The sequence below is a fragment of the Thermobia domestica genome, chromosome 15 (assembly GCF_964235325.1).
Source record: "Thermobia domestica chromosome 15, izTheDome1.hap1.1, whole genome shotgun sequence".
NCBI classification, from domain to species: domain Eukaryota; kingdom Metazoa; phylum Arthropoda; class Insecta; order Zygentoma; family Lepismatidae; genus Thermobia; species Thermobia domestica.
The window spans coordinates 38,972,356-38,993,074 of NC_137468.1; the positions used below are offsets into that span (position 1 = coordinate 38,972,356).

The 20,719-nt window shown below is 36.7% G+C and overlaps 1 protein-coding gene across 1 annotated transcript in view; it reads left to right on the plus strand.

Moving 5' to 3' along the window:
- Positions 1-20,719, plus strand: part of LOC145671463 (neprilysin-like) — a 98,337-nt gene that overhangs the window by 11,031 nt on the left and 66,587 nt on the right. Inside the window, exons 4-8 of the mRNA XM_081740654.1 lie at positions 6,445-6,606; positions 9,461-9,544; positions 11,309-11,514; positions 14,146-14,343; positions 15,165-15,278. Coding sequence (XP_081596780.1) covers positions 6,445-6,606; positions 9,461-9,544; positions 11,309-11,514; positions 14,146-14,343; positions 15,165-15,278 — 764 coding nt within the window. The remainder of the gene's footprint in view (positions 1-6,444; positions 6,607-9,460; positions 9,545-11,308; positions 11,515-14,145; positions 14,344-15,164; positions 15,279-20,719) is intronic.

A 20,719-nucleotide genomic window follows, 5' to 3' on the forward strand; every position in this document is an offset into this window, starting at 1 on the left:
TGTTTGCCAAAATGGTCAAACCCGACGTTGGGCCACAGTTGGTATGTCGCATCGCCACTATTTTCCCAACGTTGGGCCAAGAGATTTTGCTACTAAGGTATATTGGATCTTGAATCAGGAGCCACAAAATGTTTGAACGGCCCCTAAATCGAGAGTTCCCTTAACGGAATAAACACATCATGCTGAGTTAACTGATAGTTTGGGTTCGGTTACACTATATGTAGTTCTCCAGATATAAGGCGTATAAGAAATTGATTGAAATAAGTTGCATCTTTTGTTTTTTTTAAAAAAGGGCATTTTTCATTTTCGCTTTCTTACTTGACAGGGGAAATTTTTGAAGATATATCTAGTATCACTTTGACAATGAAATACCACAATACAGTATTATTAATTTTTTAACGATTAACATATGCCCAAGGACGACTCACAAACAGGACATTTGTACAAACTTGTTTACTTTCTGGATATGTAAACTAATAAATAACACGAAAATTGTTATTGTACGAAAATTTTTAATAGAGTATATGTTTCTTTTATGGAAAATACATATATATTTTGAAAAACGTATCTGTGTTTCGTACTTCAAATACCAAGCCGGAACTCGGAAGGTTGGGTGCGATGGCTGCCAAGGGTGTGTATCCCCCTATTGGGCACTAAAACAGTAAGGATAACTGAGAAAGCCATAATACATGTGTCCTTAAAAGAAAGGGGAAAAAAAGTAAACAGAACGGAAAAGTGATCTCGCCAAAAACGACGGAAAATGTACTTGTAATCTGTATGGTTCCAACAACATGGGAATTGTAGTAAGTTCAATGAATCACTTGGGAAATAGTCAAGGGCGCCCATCAGGGGGTGCAAGGTGGGGCGCTTGCCCTCCCCAAAAAGGAAATTGTACTTGGGAATATCCAAAATTCAATACAATTTTTACATTAGTTACACCAAAATTTGAAGCGTCGCTTATACTTGCTCCCCGTTGGAAACCACAACATGGGCGCCCTTGGAAGTAGTATGTACTTTATCTAAATATCCATGTTTCAGTCTTGAAATTCTTTCGCTACTAATTTTTATGAAGAAAGTTGGGACATGTGTAGCCGGTAGATAATTTGAAGAACTGATTGGGTAACATATTTCTAGAAGATAACATTTAGAAATGACATCAATCACTATAAATCTCAAATTTAGTATCATTTTTCACTTCTATGCAGCAGCAAATAGTATGTTAAGGTGTTATGCACTTGGCAAGTAGACACACCATATTGTTTCCTCAAGGAAAACTTTCGGATAATAACTGAAATGTAATTTTCTCGCTTAACAATTATTTCACGACTTTCTGAAAGAGGGTATAACGGGTATAATGAAAGTCCCCTGCCATAGGCCAACTTTGTTATCGGAGCAAATACAAAAGATCTAAAGAGAGCATGGAAATGATAGGTTTTCAGTCTAAAGTGTTGGAAGTTTTGCTCTGTACTGGTACTAGCCCCAATGGTAATTGAAAAAGTAACATTGCCAGTCAGTGTTGCAATCGAAGCATTAGTTCACTCAGTAACTGAACAGAAAGCAAGGAAAAACTATGCCATAGGGAAGAAACAAGAATTCTATAAGTCTCAGTTGCAATCATTAGCATCGTAGGGACTGGAGCAAGGGAATGAAATTGATAACAAGTTGAAAGTTGTTTGAAAAAATCGTTTACAAAGTTTACCGGACAGACTGTACATGTTACTAAGAATAAATTTACGTACCTCATGCACACACAGTACACTCTTCCAGACGCAAAACTCAAGGGCATTACTACAACAGGTGTTGAAATTGGTCTCCCTCCTTCTGGTATGACAATGTGGATACGATGCCGTGCATTACCACTCCACGCGGCAGTGTTTCAGGTGTTACTTCTCTACACATGTGCTTGATATTCTCCTTCAAGTGATCCGCGGTTCTAGGTCTTGTTCGACATATAGCTGGCTTTAGATAATCCCACAAGTGAAAGTTTAATGTTGTTTGATCAGGTGGCTGGGTTAGATATTCTACAGGACTCCTACGGCTAATCCACTGACCAGGAAGCATCTCGTTTAGCCACTGTCGTGCTGTATGGCCGAAATGTGGCGATGCTTCATCGTATTGGAAATAAAATTAACGCTTCTATTTTAAGGGCATGTCATCTAGATACAGCTGTAGTGTGGTCTCAAGATGATGTAGGTATTAGTCTGATATTAACCTGTCAGGAAGGAAAACAGGGCCTAATAAAACATTGCTATGTATCCCACTCACACATTCACTTGAGGATCAGTTTCATGGTGAGTTTTCACAATTATGTGAGGGTTATCAATAGACCAGTACAAAGTGTTGGCATCATGTATATATTGAATGTATTGAATGGCATCCTCTGAATTCTTAGGTCTGAATTCTTAATGGCAGCCTAGGTTAGAATTCTGTATTCATGTCTGCTGAAACCATTCACAAAACTATTTTCTTCTGTCTGTGTCATCCTCACATAACTCTTGTACGAAACGTGTCTTGTAAGGATAATATTGTCACTTAACAAAATTCTGGAGATAGACATATGTGTCACGCCATTCTCTTGTACAACCTTGCCTGTTGATTGTTCCGGGCTAACAGTCACTTTCGCAACAACATAAATACTCATGGTGCAGGAAGTTGCGCTTCGTGGTCATACACTACGGAGTCTGTCCACCATGCTGCTTACTGCTTTGTATCATGCAATGAGTACCGAAATGAGATGGTGGGACGGTGGCGGTTCTGTCTAATTTGGATGGCGCCTGTAATACTCTGCTATTGCTTCCCGTTGACTCATTCCAGCTTCATAAAGGAGCACCATTTCAGCTTTATCCTGCATCGAATATATATATATATATATATATATATATATATATATATATATTTCACTTTCTGAAAACATTTATTACAAAGGAAACCGATAGGACAGGGCTACACTAAATTGTTCCACAGAGGCTGCATTACACTCAGCATGGACAGACAGCCGTGTTGCACAAGCACAACCCCTATTGATACATAATTTGCCGCACTCTTGTAAATGATCAACCTCAAATTAGACACGTAACCTCTGCATATGTTGCGAGCTTTTCAATTTTCTTTATTCGTCTCATAGGTTATGATTTAGTCGGATTTACCTTCTTGCTGTTTGTTCTTGAGTTTGAAAGTAAAATAACTACGATCTACTGCTCTGACGGTACATTCTCAGAGATGTTAAATGTTTTGAAACAAAATAATGATCGGTGGTGGAAGTGAAAGTGTCCGTCCTGCAAAGCTCCATGTAATGAAGGGATGTTGAAGGGGTGGTGGATGTAAAGTTCCACACTTCCTTCACTTTGGCCATATTCAAGGTGGATTGTAAACATGACACCAAAGCTTCCTTTCCTCCACTCAAGTACGCAAATTACGGTATCTCGATGTTGAATGGGTTCCATAGCGTCTAGGTACGGAGATGACGGAAAACTTACCTGGTTCTAATCATCCCGGAAATAGAACCCGGTTCCCCCGCGTTGAAGCCAGATGCTCTACTGTTTAAGCCATCAAGGTCAGTGCTAACATTTTTATTCTTGTGCATGTTACAATCGTAAAGACATGACAAGCTAGTAGTTTGAATTTGTTTCGGATATAAACGCAGGCAGTCCACAAGAAATGGTTAACAAATGATGTTTTTGACCGTTTGCCAGAAAGGACTCCTAGAAATCAGTGATCTAGAATTTGGCTGATAAACATAATTTTCGATGCGAAGTGGAGTATGGAAAACCATATGCTTCTATCTATCAGCGTTCTCAAGATAGCATATGTGTGTCAGACAGGAAAGGAATGGCATTGAGGCAGGACAATAGCAACAGCGTCCTGTAGAGACCACTAATAAAAATTACTTATACTCATGACGGAGGGATCTTCTACGATTCAAAAATGATAGTTTCTGAAATTTGTACTTTGGATGTCATTGCTTGTCAGTGTTCCACTACGAGATAGTAATAATACTCGTAGTGAAGGTTCGAGACATTTAATGTTATTATTAGTAAAAGTAATAGGAGAGAGCGATGCAAATGCGACAGGGAGGGCAAGTGCGTCCATCCCCATATTGCCAGTAAGATATCTTTTGTGATATCTTGAACTAGATTAGAATTCAATGTGAGACTGTCATTTATCAAGTGAATGTCGATGTGCAAGTGCCTGCCCGAAATTCGAATTTGAACAAGCAAATTTCTGTTTTCATTCAATTTGAAGTAAGCATATCAGCATATTACAGTCCAGAGTAACCATGATTCTAAATTATTCCATGGGTAATAGGCAATGCGTGTGACAACACTAAGATTGAGTTGTCATATGGAAGCTTGGTAGAAGTGCAGAACTCCTAGCCTCGTGGGCAGGCGCGAAAGAAAGACTGAGTGCAGGATGGGGCAAGTGCGACAAGTAAAGAATAATGAGTGAACACACTTGGCCCCCCATCTGTTCCATGACGAACCATGCAGAAAACGGAGTAAGTGAATATGATATAGGTCCCATTAAAAAGAACGCATTTCTACGAGCTTTCACTTCTAAGAACGTAGTAAGTGGGTTCGAGAAAACCGACATGTTTCCTATGAACCCAAATATTTTTGAGGACAGTGAGTTTGAAGCACCGAATCGTATGAGACAGACTTTAGAAAAGAGGCCAAATGGTGCAGCTAGGGCTACGCAGGAGTAGCCGTTAGTAGATTATGATGGTAGCACCAGCAATCTGCGAGAAGAACATAAGTAAAACAGAGTAGAACTTCCTTCTGTGCCTGTTCATACTGATCGGCCTACTGCAAGACCGAGTACTTCGCACGTTCCCCTTATTGCGATATCTCCCTTGCCAACCAAGAAGGACATTGTTTCTAGAAGGAAGCGCAGATCTATGCAGCGTGAAGCGTCTGAGGTGATCACCAGTTCTCTGTACACGAAATTGTTGGAAGACAGGCAACAATCCAAACAAGCAAAATCAACGAAAGGTTCTACAGCCGTGATAGAACTCCAACTGTGATGACAAGCCCAAAACCGTAAGAAGGAAAGTGGAAATTAATGAAGGTCTCACATCTTCAATTGCAGCTGCTGAAGAAGACAACACATTGTTTGTATTCCAACAAAAAATACGCAGACACTAGTATGGAGGAGTGGATAATGTGCGTGAAGTGCAATCAATGAATGCATGAGGAGTGTACTAACAATGAACCAGGCATGGATTTTACGACAATTGTCGTTAGTTTCTCTCTTTCCTACTCTGGACAGAAAGGCAGCTGTCTATGAGTTTTATTATTTTTTGTTGTACCGATGAAGACTATGGGGTTATAGTCAGAGGTCTAATGTGTAACCCTGTTGGTTATAATAACGTAGCATCATTTAGAACGCAGTAAATTTTCATTTTATGTTTAGTAATACTTAGGTTGCAATTCGTTGTTCGTATGTAATTTCACTTTGTTACATTATAACTATTTTCTTTTTTTTATTTGTAGTGTAGAAAACATTGGTGGACTCCCTTGTCCCACTAGGTGGGGCAAGTGAGTCTTCTCGGTATATCTTCTGTCTGCTTGACTTTTTAAATGACAACAGATCAGCAGTCACTTTGCATTATTTATTAGATATTAGCAGACACTACTATTTACTTTGTCACAAGTTTCGTGCTCCTAATGGTTACAACATGTACGTTATTGACGCTTTTGTCTTAACGTGTCTCACTTGCCCCGCCCTCCCCTACTATTAGTAGTAGTATGCAACAAGAGGAGGTAATAGTTTAAAGTAATATGTAATACGTAACAATAGTAAGTTTTCACGACATAATGGATATTTTTTTCCCGAATCAATTTTCAACTTGTTACGAATTTCATACCTCCTTCTCGCGTACCGGGTTTGATTCCCGATGGGAATGCAGTTGAATTACCAAAGTGGTTCAGATTCCTCTATAATCAGTAGGTCCACGTCTTCTTTAGCATAGCAGGCATAAACGTGGGACGTTAAACTAAATCAAAGCAAAATCATACCCCCTTCTCCTGCCTGCCCATGCATTCCATAATGCTAATGACCGCAAACCAAGGTTTATAATATTCCTATTTCTTCCCTACGGCATAATTTTTGCTTGCTCTCTGTTCAACTATTGCAATAATTAATGCTTCTATTGTAACACTATGACTGACAACGTTGCTTTTCCAATTACCAAAACGGCAAAACTGCTGGTCCAATCTGAAAAATTCCAACACTTTAGATTACAAACCTATCATTTCCAATAACTTTGTTCTCTTTACATTTTTTTTCCTGTCTGCACTAATAACAAAGTTGGCCTATGGAAAGGTACTTTTTTTTAGACCTTAATGTAATCATCTTGCTACTAATTATTAACGTAGAAGTAAAAAAATTACAATATTGCATGATATTTAAGTTTGTTAATATTTTAATTTTATTTTTTATTTGTAGCTGAAAGATTTAAAGAAAGTATCAATGTATCTGTTGATCCTTGTGACGATTTTTATGAATTTACATGCGGAAGATGGCCTCTTCATAATCCTCTACCAGCTCGAAAATCAAAATGGAATCCGCTCGGCATGATCAAAGAAGACGTTAACAACAAATTGAGACGTGAGTTATATTTAGCTTTTACAAGATCTTCGCGTTTATTCTCTTTTTCTTTTGATGTATGTTAGGAATTAATCATCATTAATTTGATTTTTTCATCATTTTGATTTTTTCATCATTCACAGTGTATTGTATAATCTCTGTGAAGTTCATCCGATCTTATCAAACTTAAGCAAACTTAGCAAGAAAAACAGATCTTGATTTGCTTAGTACGTATGTGTAGTGCTGTTTTAACAGTATTATGGGATTCTGACAAGTAAACCTTACGTTTGGGTGAATCGAGTTGCTGACTGAGACACATATGAGAAAGTAGTACTAAATGTGGTCAGTATTTCAGTAAAGTTGTAAGTGCGAAGCTCCAGGGGTTTAGGAGATACAGCTACCAGAACATCACATGGAAGTACAGAATAGTCTTCATACAGTTGGAGGTAAAAGCTCTGTAAGACCTCTTGTAGCGACAAAAGGTGAATAACAAATATATGGGTACATATTAGGACTAGGGGAAGTCATATAGTAAGGGTATACCTGACGGCGGCCATCTTGAAATCCGCCATTTTGAATTAAGGTTAAGTTTTTAAAATAGGAGTAGGGTCATGTGATACATGATTTAAGGCGCAAATTTAACCAGAAGAACAATGGTGACGTTAATTTTTATTTACGCGCAATTGGTAAAAAGTTACAGGGAAATTAAATATTGTTGCGGCATATGTATTAGTCCTTTACCCCACCTTGTAAATTTTGTGTTAATGATAATAATTAAATAAAAAGCAGGTGGATAAATATTAGGTCTATGGTAAGAGTTGCCTTGATGGCGGCCATGTTCAAATCCGCCATTTTGAATCAGACAAAAGTTTTAAACAAAACGCACAACAGTGACACCTTATTAATAGAAATTTTACCATAAATCCATCGGTATAACCATTTTTGCTTTATCATTAACCAGCACAAAATTAAATGGGAATAGAGTAATGTAATAGATGACTTGGGCTAGAAGTTCATCAGAAATACAATGGTGGCGTAACAAATGCTAGTTAATGATAAAGCAAAAATATTTATACCGTTGGATTTATGGTAAAATTTGCTATTAATAAGGTGTCACTGTTATGCGTTTTGTTTAAAACTTTTGTCTGATTCAAAATGGCGGATTTGAACATGGCCGCCATCAAGGCAACTCTTACCATAGACCTAATATTTATCCACCTGCTTTTTATTTAATTATTATCATTAACACAAAATTTACAAGGTGGGGTAAAGGACTAATACATATGCCGCAACAATATTTAATTTCCCTGTAACTTTTTACCAATTGCGCGTAAATAAAAATTAACGTCACCATTGTTCTTCTGTTTAAATTTGCGCCTTAAATCGTGTATCACATGACCCTACTCCTATTTTAAAAACTTAACCTTAATTCAAAATGGCGGATTTCAAGATGGCCGCCGTCAGGTATACCCTTACTATATGACTTCCCCTAGTCCTAATATGTACCCATATATTTGTTATTCACCTTTCGTCGTTACAAGAGGTCTTACAGAGCTTTTACCTCCAACTGTATGAAGACTATTCTGTACTTCCATGTGATGTTCTGGTAGCTGTATCTCCTAAACCCCTGGAGCTTCGCACCTACAACTTTACCGAAATACTGACCACATTTAGTACTACTTTCTCATATGTGTCTCAGTCAGCAACTCGATTCACCCAAACGTAAGGTTTACTTGTGAGCAAACCAGTGTGCCTACGACTAAATTTTACAGTTAATACATATACTTGGACGGGTTGAAACTTACCGTGGTGTAAATCACTTTTCAAAAAGAAAGACTTAGAGAAACCATATATAAGTATTCATTCAACTGGTTGAAGTTCTAGTTATAAACATTGTCGACAATTTCACCATTTTATGGTTGAATCTAGACATTTTCACATGAAATTTAGCCAGTAAAAATATAGTTCAGCTATTAGCAATAATTTTGCCCACTTCTGCGTTTCCCACTTGCCCATTTCTAGCCATTTGTGCTTAGCTATAGATGGTATACTTTTCAATCAAAATTTCTCTGGAATTGTGAACAAGATATTCAGAAAATTTCACTTTTCCGTCGCTAACTCGCGACCAGAAATTTTGAGCAAGGGAGATGTATATTTAGTGTTGTCCTAGGTCAATAGTTCTATCGGTGTCCAATATTACTGCAGAGTTTGGGAACGAAAAAAGGAATCCGAGGGATGTAGATCTTCTACAATGCTTCAAGCAAAGCGTACTGTATTTTTAGAATATCAGGAACACTACTGCACCATGTGTTATACAGTAGAACTTGCTATATTGTTAGTCTTTTAGCTATAAATTTAGCTATATTTTTATAATTGTTTTACACCAATTTTAGCTAAAGTCTGTGGGTCATTGTGCTATTTATCGAAGGAGCCTGTAAGTATCAATGGTGATGAAGCAAGCAGCTGTTTAGAGTTGAGTTGATTTTGAGTTTAACGTCCCTTTCAGCAGCGAGGCTATATGAGGTGGGACCTGAATCCGAACCATATGAGCTCCCGCCGGGAATCGAATCCGGGTCTCCCCCACCAAAGGCGCGTATGCTAACTGCTTAGATACGAAGAAGCTCTAGCAGTTGTTTTATTCCTGAATTTATCGCAGTACGTTTTCCTTTAATTATTTGAAAACAAATGTGATTACACCATTGTAACGTTAACCCGTCCAATTTCAAGGTGACAGTTTACTCGTGAGCATGTCATTATTAAATTTAACAAACAGGAGCCAGAAAGTTTAGTTCATATTTTATTGTAGACAGGATCAGATTGTGGCACTCTAGGTTTATTGTAGAACATATTAATAGATGTGGATTTGTATTTGCAGTTATTCTAGAGGAGGCCAAGAATCCAGATGATCCATTTCCAATAAACGCTGCGAAGGATGCTTATGCTGCGTGTATGGACTTAGGTTGGTAAAGTTAGTAATGGTCTCATTAATATTAAATTTATGGTAATGCAATTTTATTTTAAAATACATGCGTCTTGATGCATTTATTTTTAATTTCAATTCAAAGTTTTTAAAAACAAAATGCATGTTTTCATATATTAGTGAATGGGTCAAGCACATGATTTCGGCGTTATTTCTTTCCGGTGAGTTATAACAAAATTTCGATAATTTTGAACTAACAATGTTTACTGTTTCGCACTACCATACATAGTAAAATAGGATAAAGTTAATAGAGCTCAATTTTTAACAGAAGCTAGTGGTCCCAGCTTAAGCGTGGTATTTCAACACCAAGAGGTCAGTGTTGCGGTTGGCACAGGCCTGGTGTTACAGGCTTGAGAAAAGAGGAGATGTTGAATTAATGTAACCATTTTTTAATATGTATAAACATCAAAATCAAAGAGAGATTTGCATTCCTGGTTAAATTTCCGAAAGAAGAATCTCAAAAGAATAAACGGATAAAAAAAAATACGAAACGTAAGAAAATATTTTCCATTAAGTTAAGTGAGAACAATATTATCAACAAGTATCATTAGTAAATAGCTAATAGCGCAGATAATCTAGCTGAAAATCGCTAAACTTACATAAAATTATGGCTAAACTTATCTACACAAGGTTCGTGGGCCCATTTCTTACACGTGGTACATCGATTCTAAACTTCATATGGACGTTTCTTTTCAAACAATGACATTTCAAATATTAACTTTCCACAAATAATATGATATTACTTACGAACTCTTAAGAATGTAGCTAACAAAGGAAGATTCAAAACAGAGATCCATTTACAGAAGATGTTTAAAATATTGGAGACGTAGGTCTCAATTAGATTTCTATAAAATGAATTTCCAACATTTTTATCTGGGAAAGAGAGTCATCTAGTCTCCCTGATTCTTGCCAACAGTTACGAGGGTAGTCGGTAAGATAGGTACTTTGACGTATTTTAATCCATTTACCTTATGGTTGTCTTTGATCAGTGCCCTGCTTGAATTCTTAATCTACACACAGTGATTTTATTCTTAATTAATTACCATAAATATGTAATTACCATACTTTCTATTTCCTGTTCAGCGTAAGCTCTAAACTCCTATAAACAGAATATTTGTATCCTTCCGCTTATCACAAATACGATTGGCTAGTAATGTATCTCTCCCACTCCCCATGGAGAGGAACAAATTATACACGTGCATTTTGACAATACTGTCTCGTGTTGTCCAGATACTTGCAGCAGCAGCAGAAAAGAAAGAAAAAAACTCGAAAGATTAAAAAATATATATATTTGAATTTCGCTGGTAAATAATTGTTGCTTAGTGAATAAAGGTTTACGTTGTTGATGTTTCATCACAACACTCGCTGACCCGGGATTCATGTCAGCCATCTTTCAGACTTAAAAGCAGAACACGTCTTCACAGTTGAATTGGCGCCATAATTACTGCTCATTCTTAGTGTTTATCTGTATTGTTTTATTAACCAGACTCGATTACAGTATTATGAGATAATCCGTATTATATTTGTGCCATTTATAATAATATAGCAGTTTTATATGAAGCTTCATAGTAAAAGTAATAATGCAATCACATGAACTATTTTGCGGAGGAGTACAAGCGTCGGTAGGCCAACAGCAAATCAGCTAGATTTAGTTTCACGTGGCTTTGTTTATCGCAGTTTAGAGCTTACGCCGAACAGGGTTTAAGTAACAGAGCATGACAGATAATAATGAATTTCTTTTAGATGCATTGGAAGAGAGAAGTGTTCCTACCCTGATTGAGATCCTGAAAGAGTACGGAGGATGGCCAATGCTGTACAGTGACTGGGATGAAAATTCTGTTAATTGGCAGTGGTTGGCTGCTGATATTATTGGCCATTATCCCACTTCAAACTTTCTGACCATTCAGGTGACTCATGATGACATGACAGGAAACAAAAGTATTATATCGGTTAGTACAAATTTAAATATTTCTTGATAAGCGTGTTTAAAAGAATATCTGTTTTGAAACTGTGTGTTTGTATCATTGATCGGCCTCTGAAAAAATATTTTTAATGAAAACTATTGCGTAGTTTAATTAGCAGTAGTGTTGTACATTGAACCAATATTTACATCAACTTAGAAAAAAATTAAATGCACTCTTTAAGGTTTACGTCCCACGGTTATGCCGGCTAGGCTAAAAGAGACGTTGATGATGAGAAATGAATGAACTGGTGGAATGAAGAAAGTGGGAGGAAACGGGAGAACAACGAGGAAACCCACGCACACGGTGTTTGTTCACCACAAAGTTCATTTGACGGGCGCAGGGTTTGAATCCAGGACCCCGTACACCAGAAGTGAACGCTCTACCACTGAGCTACCGCGGTCCTCTACCTCAATTTAGTTTCGTGCTTGTTGCAGGTTATTGTATTATATGAAAGTAAGTGTAGTGTCACTTCGAGACAGGCCCTAATGGCTAACTTGCATGTTTTTTTTTTTTACATGTGCTCCTGAATTCTATTTCTGTGTTCGGGTACTCGCCTCTTATTTATATCTCAGTGGTTCGGATCCAAAACCAAACATTAGATCTTGTTTCATATAACCTTGCTACTGAATAAACTTCAATTAGCCACCAAAACAGATAACGTTAAGTATTGATCGATTGATTCCTGGGTTTTTATGGGTGAGGCACACTACCTCGTCACAAAAAGGTAGCCAATACATTCGTACATTAAAAACTCAGAATAAAAACAATAAAAATAAGTGAAGTTCAGGTATAAATTCGGCAAAATAAGACATTAAAACAAAACAAAAAAACTCAACTAGAGGATATAAAAATCCTAAAAGAATAAATAGTGAAATACACAATATATAACTAGAAAATGAGTCTAAAATAGCAAAAATAGTAACGTATAACAAGGGAAGGTGAGAAAAGGAAACCTCAGAGAATGTTAACTATGTTAATTTCACGAATAAAGATTAGAATACTGTCACTACGGACTGCATTATCCGATAAAACCTAGTTATTATCTTTAGGTAATCCTAAACGTTCTCTAAAATCAGAGTATTCGGGTATTCTAGAAGAATGTCCCAAAATACGCAGTGGAACGATATGGATTCAAAATACGGACAGTTAGAGTCACGCACTAAATAGGAATGAGTGGCATAGATGTGTCCGACACGTAATCATGTAAGGGATGCTTCATCTCGGCGATTAATACGCAAAGATATCTGCCAATTGGCCAAATAGGTTTTACTGAGTGGAGCATATTTCCGTAGGCTTGGTTCCAATGCGCTTGGCAGTGAGAGCGCATCCGTTGGAAGAAATACCCTGCCGATGCAGTGTTCTTAGCAGCTGTATCTGCACGCTTATTTTTCCTAATACCGACATGTCCTGGCACTCAGCAGACAATGATGACATAGGCCTGTTTTTCTACCTCGTGATATATCATAAGGATGTCTTTTACTAGGACTTGTCATTGTGTAGGGTTATGATAGCGCTATGAGAGTCAGTGCAGATAAACACATGATGCAGCAAAGGATGAAGCACATGCTCAAGTGCAAGCTTAATTGCTATCACTTTAGCAGTGACTACTGAGTACGGGCAATTCAGACTAAATAAAATTCCCTCATCACAATTTTAGATGAAATGGGATTAGGCAAGATGGGAATTCCTTTCTCGTCTAAAAGGACGGAAATTCTTATCTAGGAGACATCAGTGGCTGATAAGCCGTTAGGCGAGATGGAAAGGCACCGATAGTTTGAAAGTCTATGTTTCTTTGAGTGCTGTTAACTTACATAGTGCTGGAGTAACCATGACACAACACAAAGCAGTACTCTTTGATGAGCATCCTTTACTCCTATTTTGGTGTTCGTTAAAGAGACTGTTTATACTGTATACTCCTATTGCTCATGTCTTCAGGATCTAGACATAACATTGAAGACGGAAGAGTTTCATAACTATATGAATGTGTGTCACACGATAAGGAATGCTAAAATAGGTCTGTGATTGACACACTTCAAATTTGGACAGCCAATCCTCTGGGTTAAATACACTTCAAACTTAAACAGCTGTTCATCTGTGATAAAAACCCTTCAAACTTGAACAGCTGTTCGTCTGTGTTAAATCCACTTCGAACTTGGTCAACTGTTCCTCTGTGATTAATTCACTTCGAACTTTGATAGCTGTTCCTATGTGTTGATGGACTTCAAACTTTGACAGCTATTTTTCTGTGATTAGTACATTGGATAATTATTCATTTAATGACACAGATTATACACATATGGCAGTAACAGCTGTGTTATTTACTTACAAAAATCTATGGTGATTAGTTTGTATTTTTTATTCTGCTATACGTACTAAGAAACTTTATCCAAATTGAATAGACAGAAGACAGAAGACTTCTATGAAGTAAGCCATTATGTTTAATTGTAGCTCTATTCCGAAAATAACTGAACACAAGACCTCGGAACTATCTAAAAGTATTTTAGAACCTAAAAATTGAAAAACAAAGACAAGTATACTATTATCACCTAGTTATTATTTCAAATAATAAAACTTCAACACTGATAATAACCTTAAATAAAATGTGGTTCGTTTTAGATAGACCAAGCAGAGTTCGACACAGCTCGATCCATAATAGTGAACCCGATCCTATATTCTGAGAAGCACGAAGCTTACTGGCAATGGATAGTAAACACAGCAATTGAGCTAAAGAATACTATTGGTTCATCTGTTAAGGATGTACAAATTCATGTTGAAGCGAGACGTATTGTAGATTTTGAGGTAGCTCTTGCCCAGGTAAGATTTTTCAATGTTCCTCTCAACAAGTATTCACCATTACCAATATGGTAACTTTAGTCGAAACCAAACTACGAATCATCACTGCTTGTCTTGTAGACAAATCGACGTGAACACTCCAACTATCAGGTTCACCTATGCTATGAATTAAAATAGAATATTTGCAACTACTTTATTATCAATTCTAACGAAGTAGAAATATGAAGGAATAAAAAATGAACAAGTAAAGCACCGGTTGCACAACAAGAATACAAAAGAGATAATTTCATAGGACTATTTCCTTTATAAATAGCTTCGGCTAAATTGTGAACATTTTCTCTAAGAGTCTTTCTTGTCCTAATACGTAATTCGGCGATTCAAATAAATTATATTTTCTACAATAAAACATGTACTGGCATAATATATGAATGAAGAATAAGTAGAAATATTGGAATACTTTCTTTGGATTATACGAGAAATGGGCCAATCAAGTATCAAACAATTAAATTCAAATAAAATTATTACAATTTCAATTTGGGCCAATTGACAATGAAACTTGTTAAGGGGAACTAATAATTGTCACTAATAATTACACACACACACACACACACGATAGATAGATAACACTCAAATATCGTACTATAGAAATATCAACAGGGGGATATTGTTTGATGCGTTTTGTGATACCATCAGGTTAACAATGCACTTTGGCAATATTTGAGCAACTACAACATTTAAGTAAAACAGTTCCTTTGTTACATAGTAAAGAAATAATTAGAATAGTTTAATTTTAAAAAAAGCATTTCATTTCTTATCACATGAATTTCATTTTTTCTCCGTAGATTACCACGAAGCAAGAAGACCGAAGAGATGCCAATAGATTATATAATCCTGCCACCGTTATTGAATTACAGAGAATGACTGACAATGTGCCAACACAGAAACCACATTCTAAGGTATATAAGAAAAGTAGAGCAAGTGAAATGTGTTGTAATAATAAGAGAATTTATTTAATTTTAATTTCTTGTAAAAGTACCATGAGCATTGATTATCTAACTTCTCTTTTTAATGTTTAACGGAACGGGACATTTGGACACATTTTTGCGACATCGTTTGCTTGGTACTATCAATAGTGAACAAGCAAATCCCAGACTGCTTTTGAAATGAAAGAGGAAAGTGTACTTTGTATTTCTATGCCAGAATATATATAATCAGACGCTCACTATTGACCATAGATAAATTTAAGTGCTTGTGGCGGAACAGGACTCGAAACATTAAAGCAATTTCGGAAAATTAGACTTGGGTTGACATTTTTGTGAAATAACCGAAGCACGAAGCACTCTTTATCATATTCTTATCAATTACAGTACTATTGTGCTGCCAAAATGTATTGAGCCGTGGCAAAAATGCGAACTAACGCTCACACCCTCACACATCCACGCGTTGAGCCAATAAGGTTTTCAGCTATTGCTAAGCGAGAAAAAGCGAGTGGAATTCCTTCAGACGATAGCAGCGCTTGCAACGAAAGATTAGGGATCAAGTAAATGTAGCATATTTATAGCTACTTCCTTCCAAATAGTTCGGCTTCAGTGCTGGCAATTGATTAGTTTGGGTAACACCGTGAAATATATTCGTGACGGAGCGGGACAGAATGTGACGGAAAGGGACACCTCTGAGAACTTAATAAAATACAAGACAGTTAATTTATTTCAAAAGCATAAAATTATAATACAGAGTCCGCCAGAAAAATGTATACACAGTTTAATTAAAAAAACTATATATCATATTTCTTATTACATTTAATTATTGTTGAAGCATGTGTTACAAACCTTCAAGTAAGCATATGTTTACATTAGATGTTCAAAATGTTGGCTGCTGGTGGCAGTCGCTGCAGATACAGCGGTCAATGCTTCAATGGAGATCGATGCTCATGCCTCTGTAGTCTTCTTGTAGCCTCAAACTTGTCAACAATGCGTTTGATTGCTAGGCAGGTTGGTGGTTCAGTACCAAACTCCCCTCTCCACTAACGCTACACTTTGATGGCATTCCCAAACCTTGTAAAACACTTCAAAATGTACTTAACGCTGCTCGAACGTCACGCGTACCCTGCCATTTTCTTATCTCACTAATCGTGCTGACAGTGCTGACATCTTTTGAGCGAAAACAGCCGTACTATAACAATTTTAACTGAAAATGATTGACAATGCCGATATGTGTTGGGCGAAAAACCATAGAAACAAGATTCTTAATTTCAGAACAATTGTCAATGGCAACATCCTAATACAGGATGACGAAGAATGTATGCATTTTTATAGCTGACTCTGTATACTAATATGAACTGAAAAACTGACAACTAATACAAAACCGAATACTCATATGCACAGTTGAAGAATTTATTCTATGGATGTTACATCTACTTGACGGAAAAAAGTATCTTTAACGACCGTCGATGCCCGGGGTCAAGAGATATTTTAAAATATCGGTGTTCGGTATCCAAAAAATATCCTACCCTTTAAAAACGAACTTTGACTCTCCAGTACTGATAGTTTTTTCTCCTAAATAACACCTCGCTTTCTGCTGCATCCATTGAAGCAATTTGTCCGATGAATTGCTTAACTGACTTCTTACCAGCGACGGGAACGACAACAAATGCCCCTACTTGAAGCCGTGGTTCTTTTCGATAAATTGATTCATCAGCATCAAAGTGAGTTTCAGAAACCTTGAACTGGAAGTTATGTACAAGCGAATTTGTCTTATAACAGGGGTGACCACAAGGGGGGGGCTATGACGCAAACTGCGTCATTGAAATATTTGGGGGGGGGTAAAAATCTATATAAATATGTTTGATGGAGGGGGGTAAAATTAATCGAAAAGAAGATTTTTTTCATGGAAGAACACCTACGGATAGACAGTTGGGGGGGGTGCGTCATGGACATAAGGGGGGGTGGGCACCACTGCTTATAACACACTACATATGGTGGCATTGCTTCAACATAGTGGACTGAATGTGTGTCTGCAATTGCTTGGATGTCCTGCAAGCAGATGCCAGATTATTCTTTCTCCTTAAGCACTTTTTCCTCGGACAAAACAGAATTGTTGTGTTCTATTGCTTTGCAAAATATAACCTTGCACTAAAATGTAGAAGATCAGGTTGCAGTGTCCATATCTTCCGATACTGTGTTTCTCATAAGAATAGCAATAGGAACTGCGATGTGTTAAACCATTTTTCTATCACTTTCGTTCGTGACACTTTAATTCGTTGTGTCCGTGACAGAACAGGACATATTTTCAGTTCATGATTGTGTCTATTTTAAAGACATGCACTAAAAGTGAAATACCCCGTGAATCTTGTTCATTCGTGATTGTTTACCATCTGTTATATTGTGTTCCAAATATAAATACTTTCAAAACTGTTTGAAATTTTTAATAATTTGTGACAGAACGGGACAAACCACACATTGGTATTCAGGGCCTGCGCTAGCAGTTTTGCCGCCCTGGGCGGTACTTTCAAATGCCGCCCCTTTAATCCACAAACCTTATTTTGACAGAAGACGTTCACGTATTAAGAAAAAGTAAGATACCATATTTAAAAACATGTATGAAAAGGAAAAGGAAACAAAAAATTGAAATACCTCTCTCGAATGCTTATGTAATTTAAACGACTCCATACATGACACAATATTCAGTATGATCGATTTCACTGTACGTGATATATAGCAGGGCATACAGGATTTTTTAAATGTACTTTAGTCCGACTTTATATCAAAAGGTGTTTCCAATAGAGTATGGAGCAAAAAGATAATATAGTAAATCAAATATTATGGCAAAAATTAAGTAATTAGCTTAAGACTTATTATGTACTAAAACACAATAGAAATACACAAATTTAACATACTTTAATTGAAAAAACTTTTCTTGTTTTGGTATGAGCAAATTCCTTTATCACATTCGCATAGTCCAATGTTTCAGCCAATTAATGTTCCATTGATATCATCACTAGACCACTTGAACGTGTTTGAAATATGGAAGAACGTAGATAGGTTTTAATAAGCTTAGAGTAAGTTTCGAAAAAAAATTTTACTCTACTTTCCACGGTTACTGGTAGGGTAAACACAATCATAACTGCAATACTGACATAGGAAGCAAAGTCACATTCCTTAATTAATTTTAGTCTCTTTTGGTGAACTTTTAGGCTTAATTATAGCGGTTAATAGTTTCAGTTTGTCTTTCAAATCGCTGGAGTTAATATCTTTTGATTCTTTGCATATTAAAATGGCACTTTTCAGACAAATGTTCAGGTGGCATATCGTTCAGATTACTTATATCGTAAAGAAAATGAAATACTCGCTGTAATGTTTAAGTTGCTCAAGCCATTCTCTTAAAGCTAACACAATCACGTCTAGAAGTAGTAATAAAAATCGATCTTGTATTTTGTTATGTGGATCTTCAATAGCTTCATCCTCTGCCTCGTACTGAATCTCTCTTTTTCCGTATCCGTGGATCATCCATATCTAATGCTGATGCCAAATCATATCAACTAAGATATATTGAAATTTTGCATCATTTCAGCTCCTCTCAAAGTACTCAGATATATTTTCAAGAAGCCCCGACTGCATTCAACACACGAGAATCAATGTTTTGGAGATTTTTGCTTACTGTGTTTAGGTGGAGTAAAAAGTCATACCAGATAACAAAAGAGCAAAGGAAAGTAACGTCACGCAGCTGGTTTGCTATACACAGAGCATCGTAGGCGACCATTCTATGTATTCTATTATCGTTATTTATTTGAAATAAGGTATCATAAACCTCTATTTGATATCTAAGTGGAGTCAGAGCATCAACTCGGCTCTCCCATCTTGTGGTGCTGAATGGTTTTAAAGTGAGGCTGCTAATATATTCCTTTAGTATGACCCAACGTTAAACTGACGCAGAAAAGAAGTCATAAACATTTTCTTTAACTATACAAAAAAATGAAACGGTGGACTGAGATGTTTTCGCTGCATCGTTAACGACAAAGTTTAGTAAAGGAACATAGAAGGCTTGGGAATTTGGTTTTGCTATTCATATTGGAACTATTGTCATATCTTTGGCCCTTCATGTCTTCGATAGAAGTTCATTTCTTTTAGCTGTTTAATTATTACTTCTGTCAGTTCTAGACCAGTGATGCCTTTCACTGGTACGAAACCAAGAAAGTGTTCGCAAATTTTTACAAGCCATTCTCCGTTGCTGTATGCAATTTGTACAAAACGAACGATCCTTTGCTCTGTACCAGAAATATCTGGTGTACAGTCTAGCATTATAGTGTAAGATGTTGCAGCTCTCAACAAAAACAGTATTTTACTTTCAATTTACTCACTAAGAATTGGAATTTAAAAAAGGACGTATTTTCGTAGTTGTATTTATTTTGTCCTCCCGTGGTTCTTTTAATGTGTTCGGCCATGACGCAGTCAAACTTGTATTGTTTAAATATAAAAACAATTATATATAAATATATATATTGTTGATAAGATATGATAATGAAAAAAATTGTAAATTGGTTAAAAACTCGCTGCTAGAACCTAAAAGTCTCTAGAGGTGCTGTAGGGTAGAACGGCTTGTCTCAAGCGGGAGTGTGCCTTTTGCGTACTTGGAGTGGAGCATTAGAATATTGCTGAATAGAAAAAAATATAAAAGACACTTGACAATCTTATCCGTCCTAGCTGAAAATCTTATCTACGCCGCTGCAAGGGAAATCTTGAAGAGATACCTGTGGCTAGTAGTTTGATAATTGGAAATGAAGGGGAATGCTCTGAATTTCCTGAGTGAGTGTTTTCCTGAATGTGAGTGAAGTAAGTTTAGTTACATTCTCAGGGAACACAATTTTATTTTTCCATGTGGGCCTATTACGAAGCATTATATTTTAATAGTATTATTTTCTTTTACAAATTTTGCCGCCCACTAGACGTGCCGCCCTGGGCGGTGGCACGGCTCGACCCCCCTTCGCGCCGGCCCTGTTTTAAATGGAAGCATAACTTAATTGTATGTCTTTTCAAGGTTAGAAATGTGTGCCTGCTTATAAAGTATATTACAAAGTGAACATAGAACAAATTTTCACTCAAACGCAGGCAAACCTTACCTTGCTAAATCAGATTTCTCTTGGACAAAATTTTCATCAAGTCCAATATGCGGAAGCCACCTTGCTTTAAAAGGCGGGAATAGACTTCAAACGATATTGCCAGTCAATAATCAAGCTTGTTACCAAAAGTCTAACGCAAGTACTAACACAATAAGCAAACACAAAATGTCTGAAATAAAAATTAATTTTGGTGATGTTAGTTTCACTTCGTCCGTAGAATGACCCTTAATTTATCTTGATTTACCTAAAAGCGTTGAGCCTGCCGCAGACCGATGCGCTTGT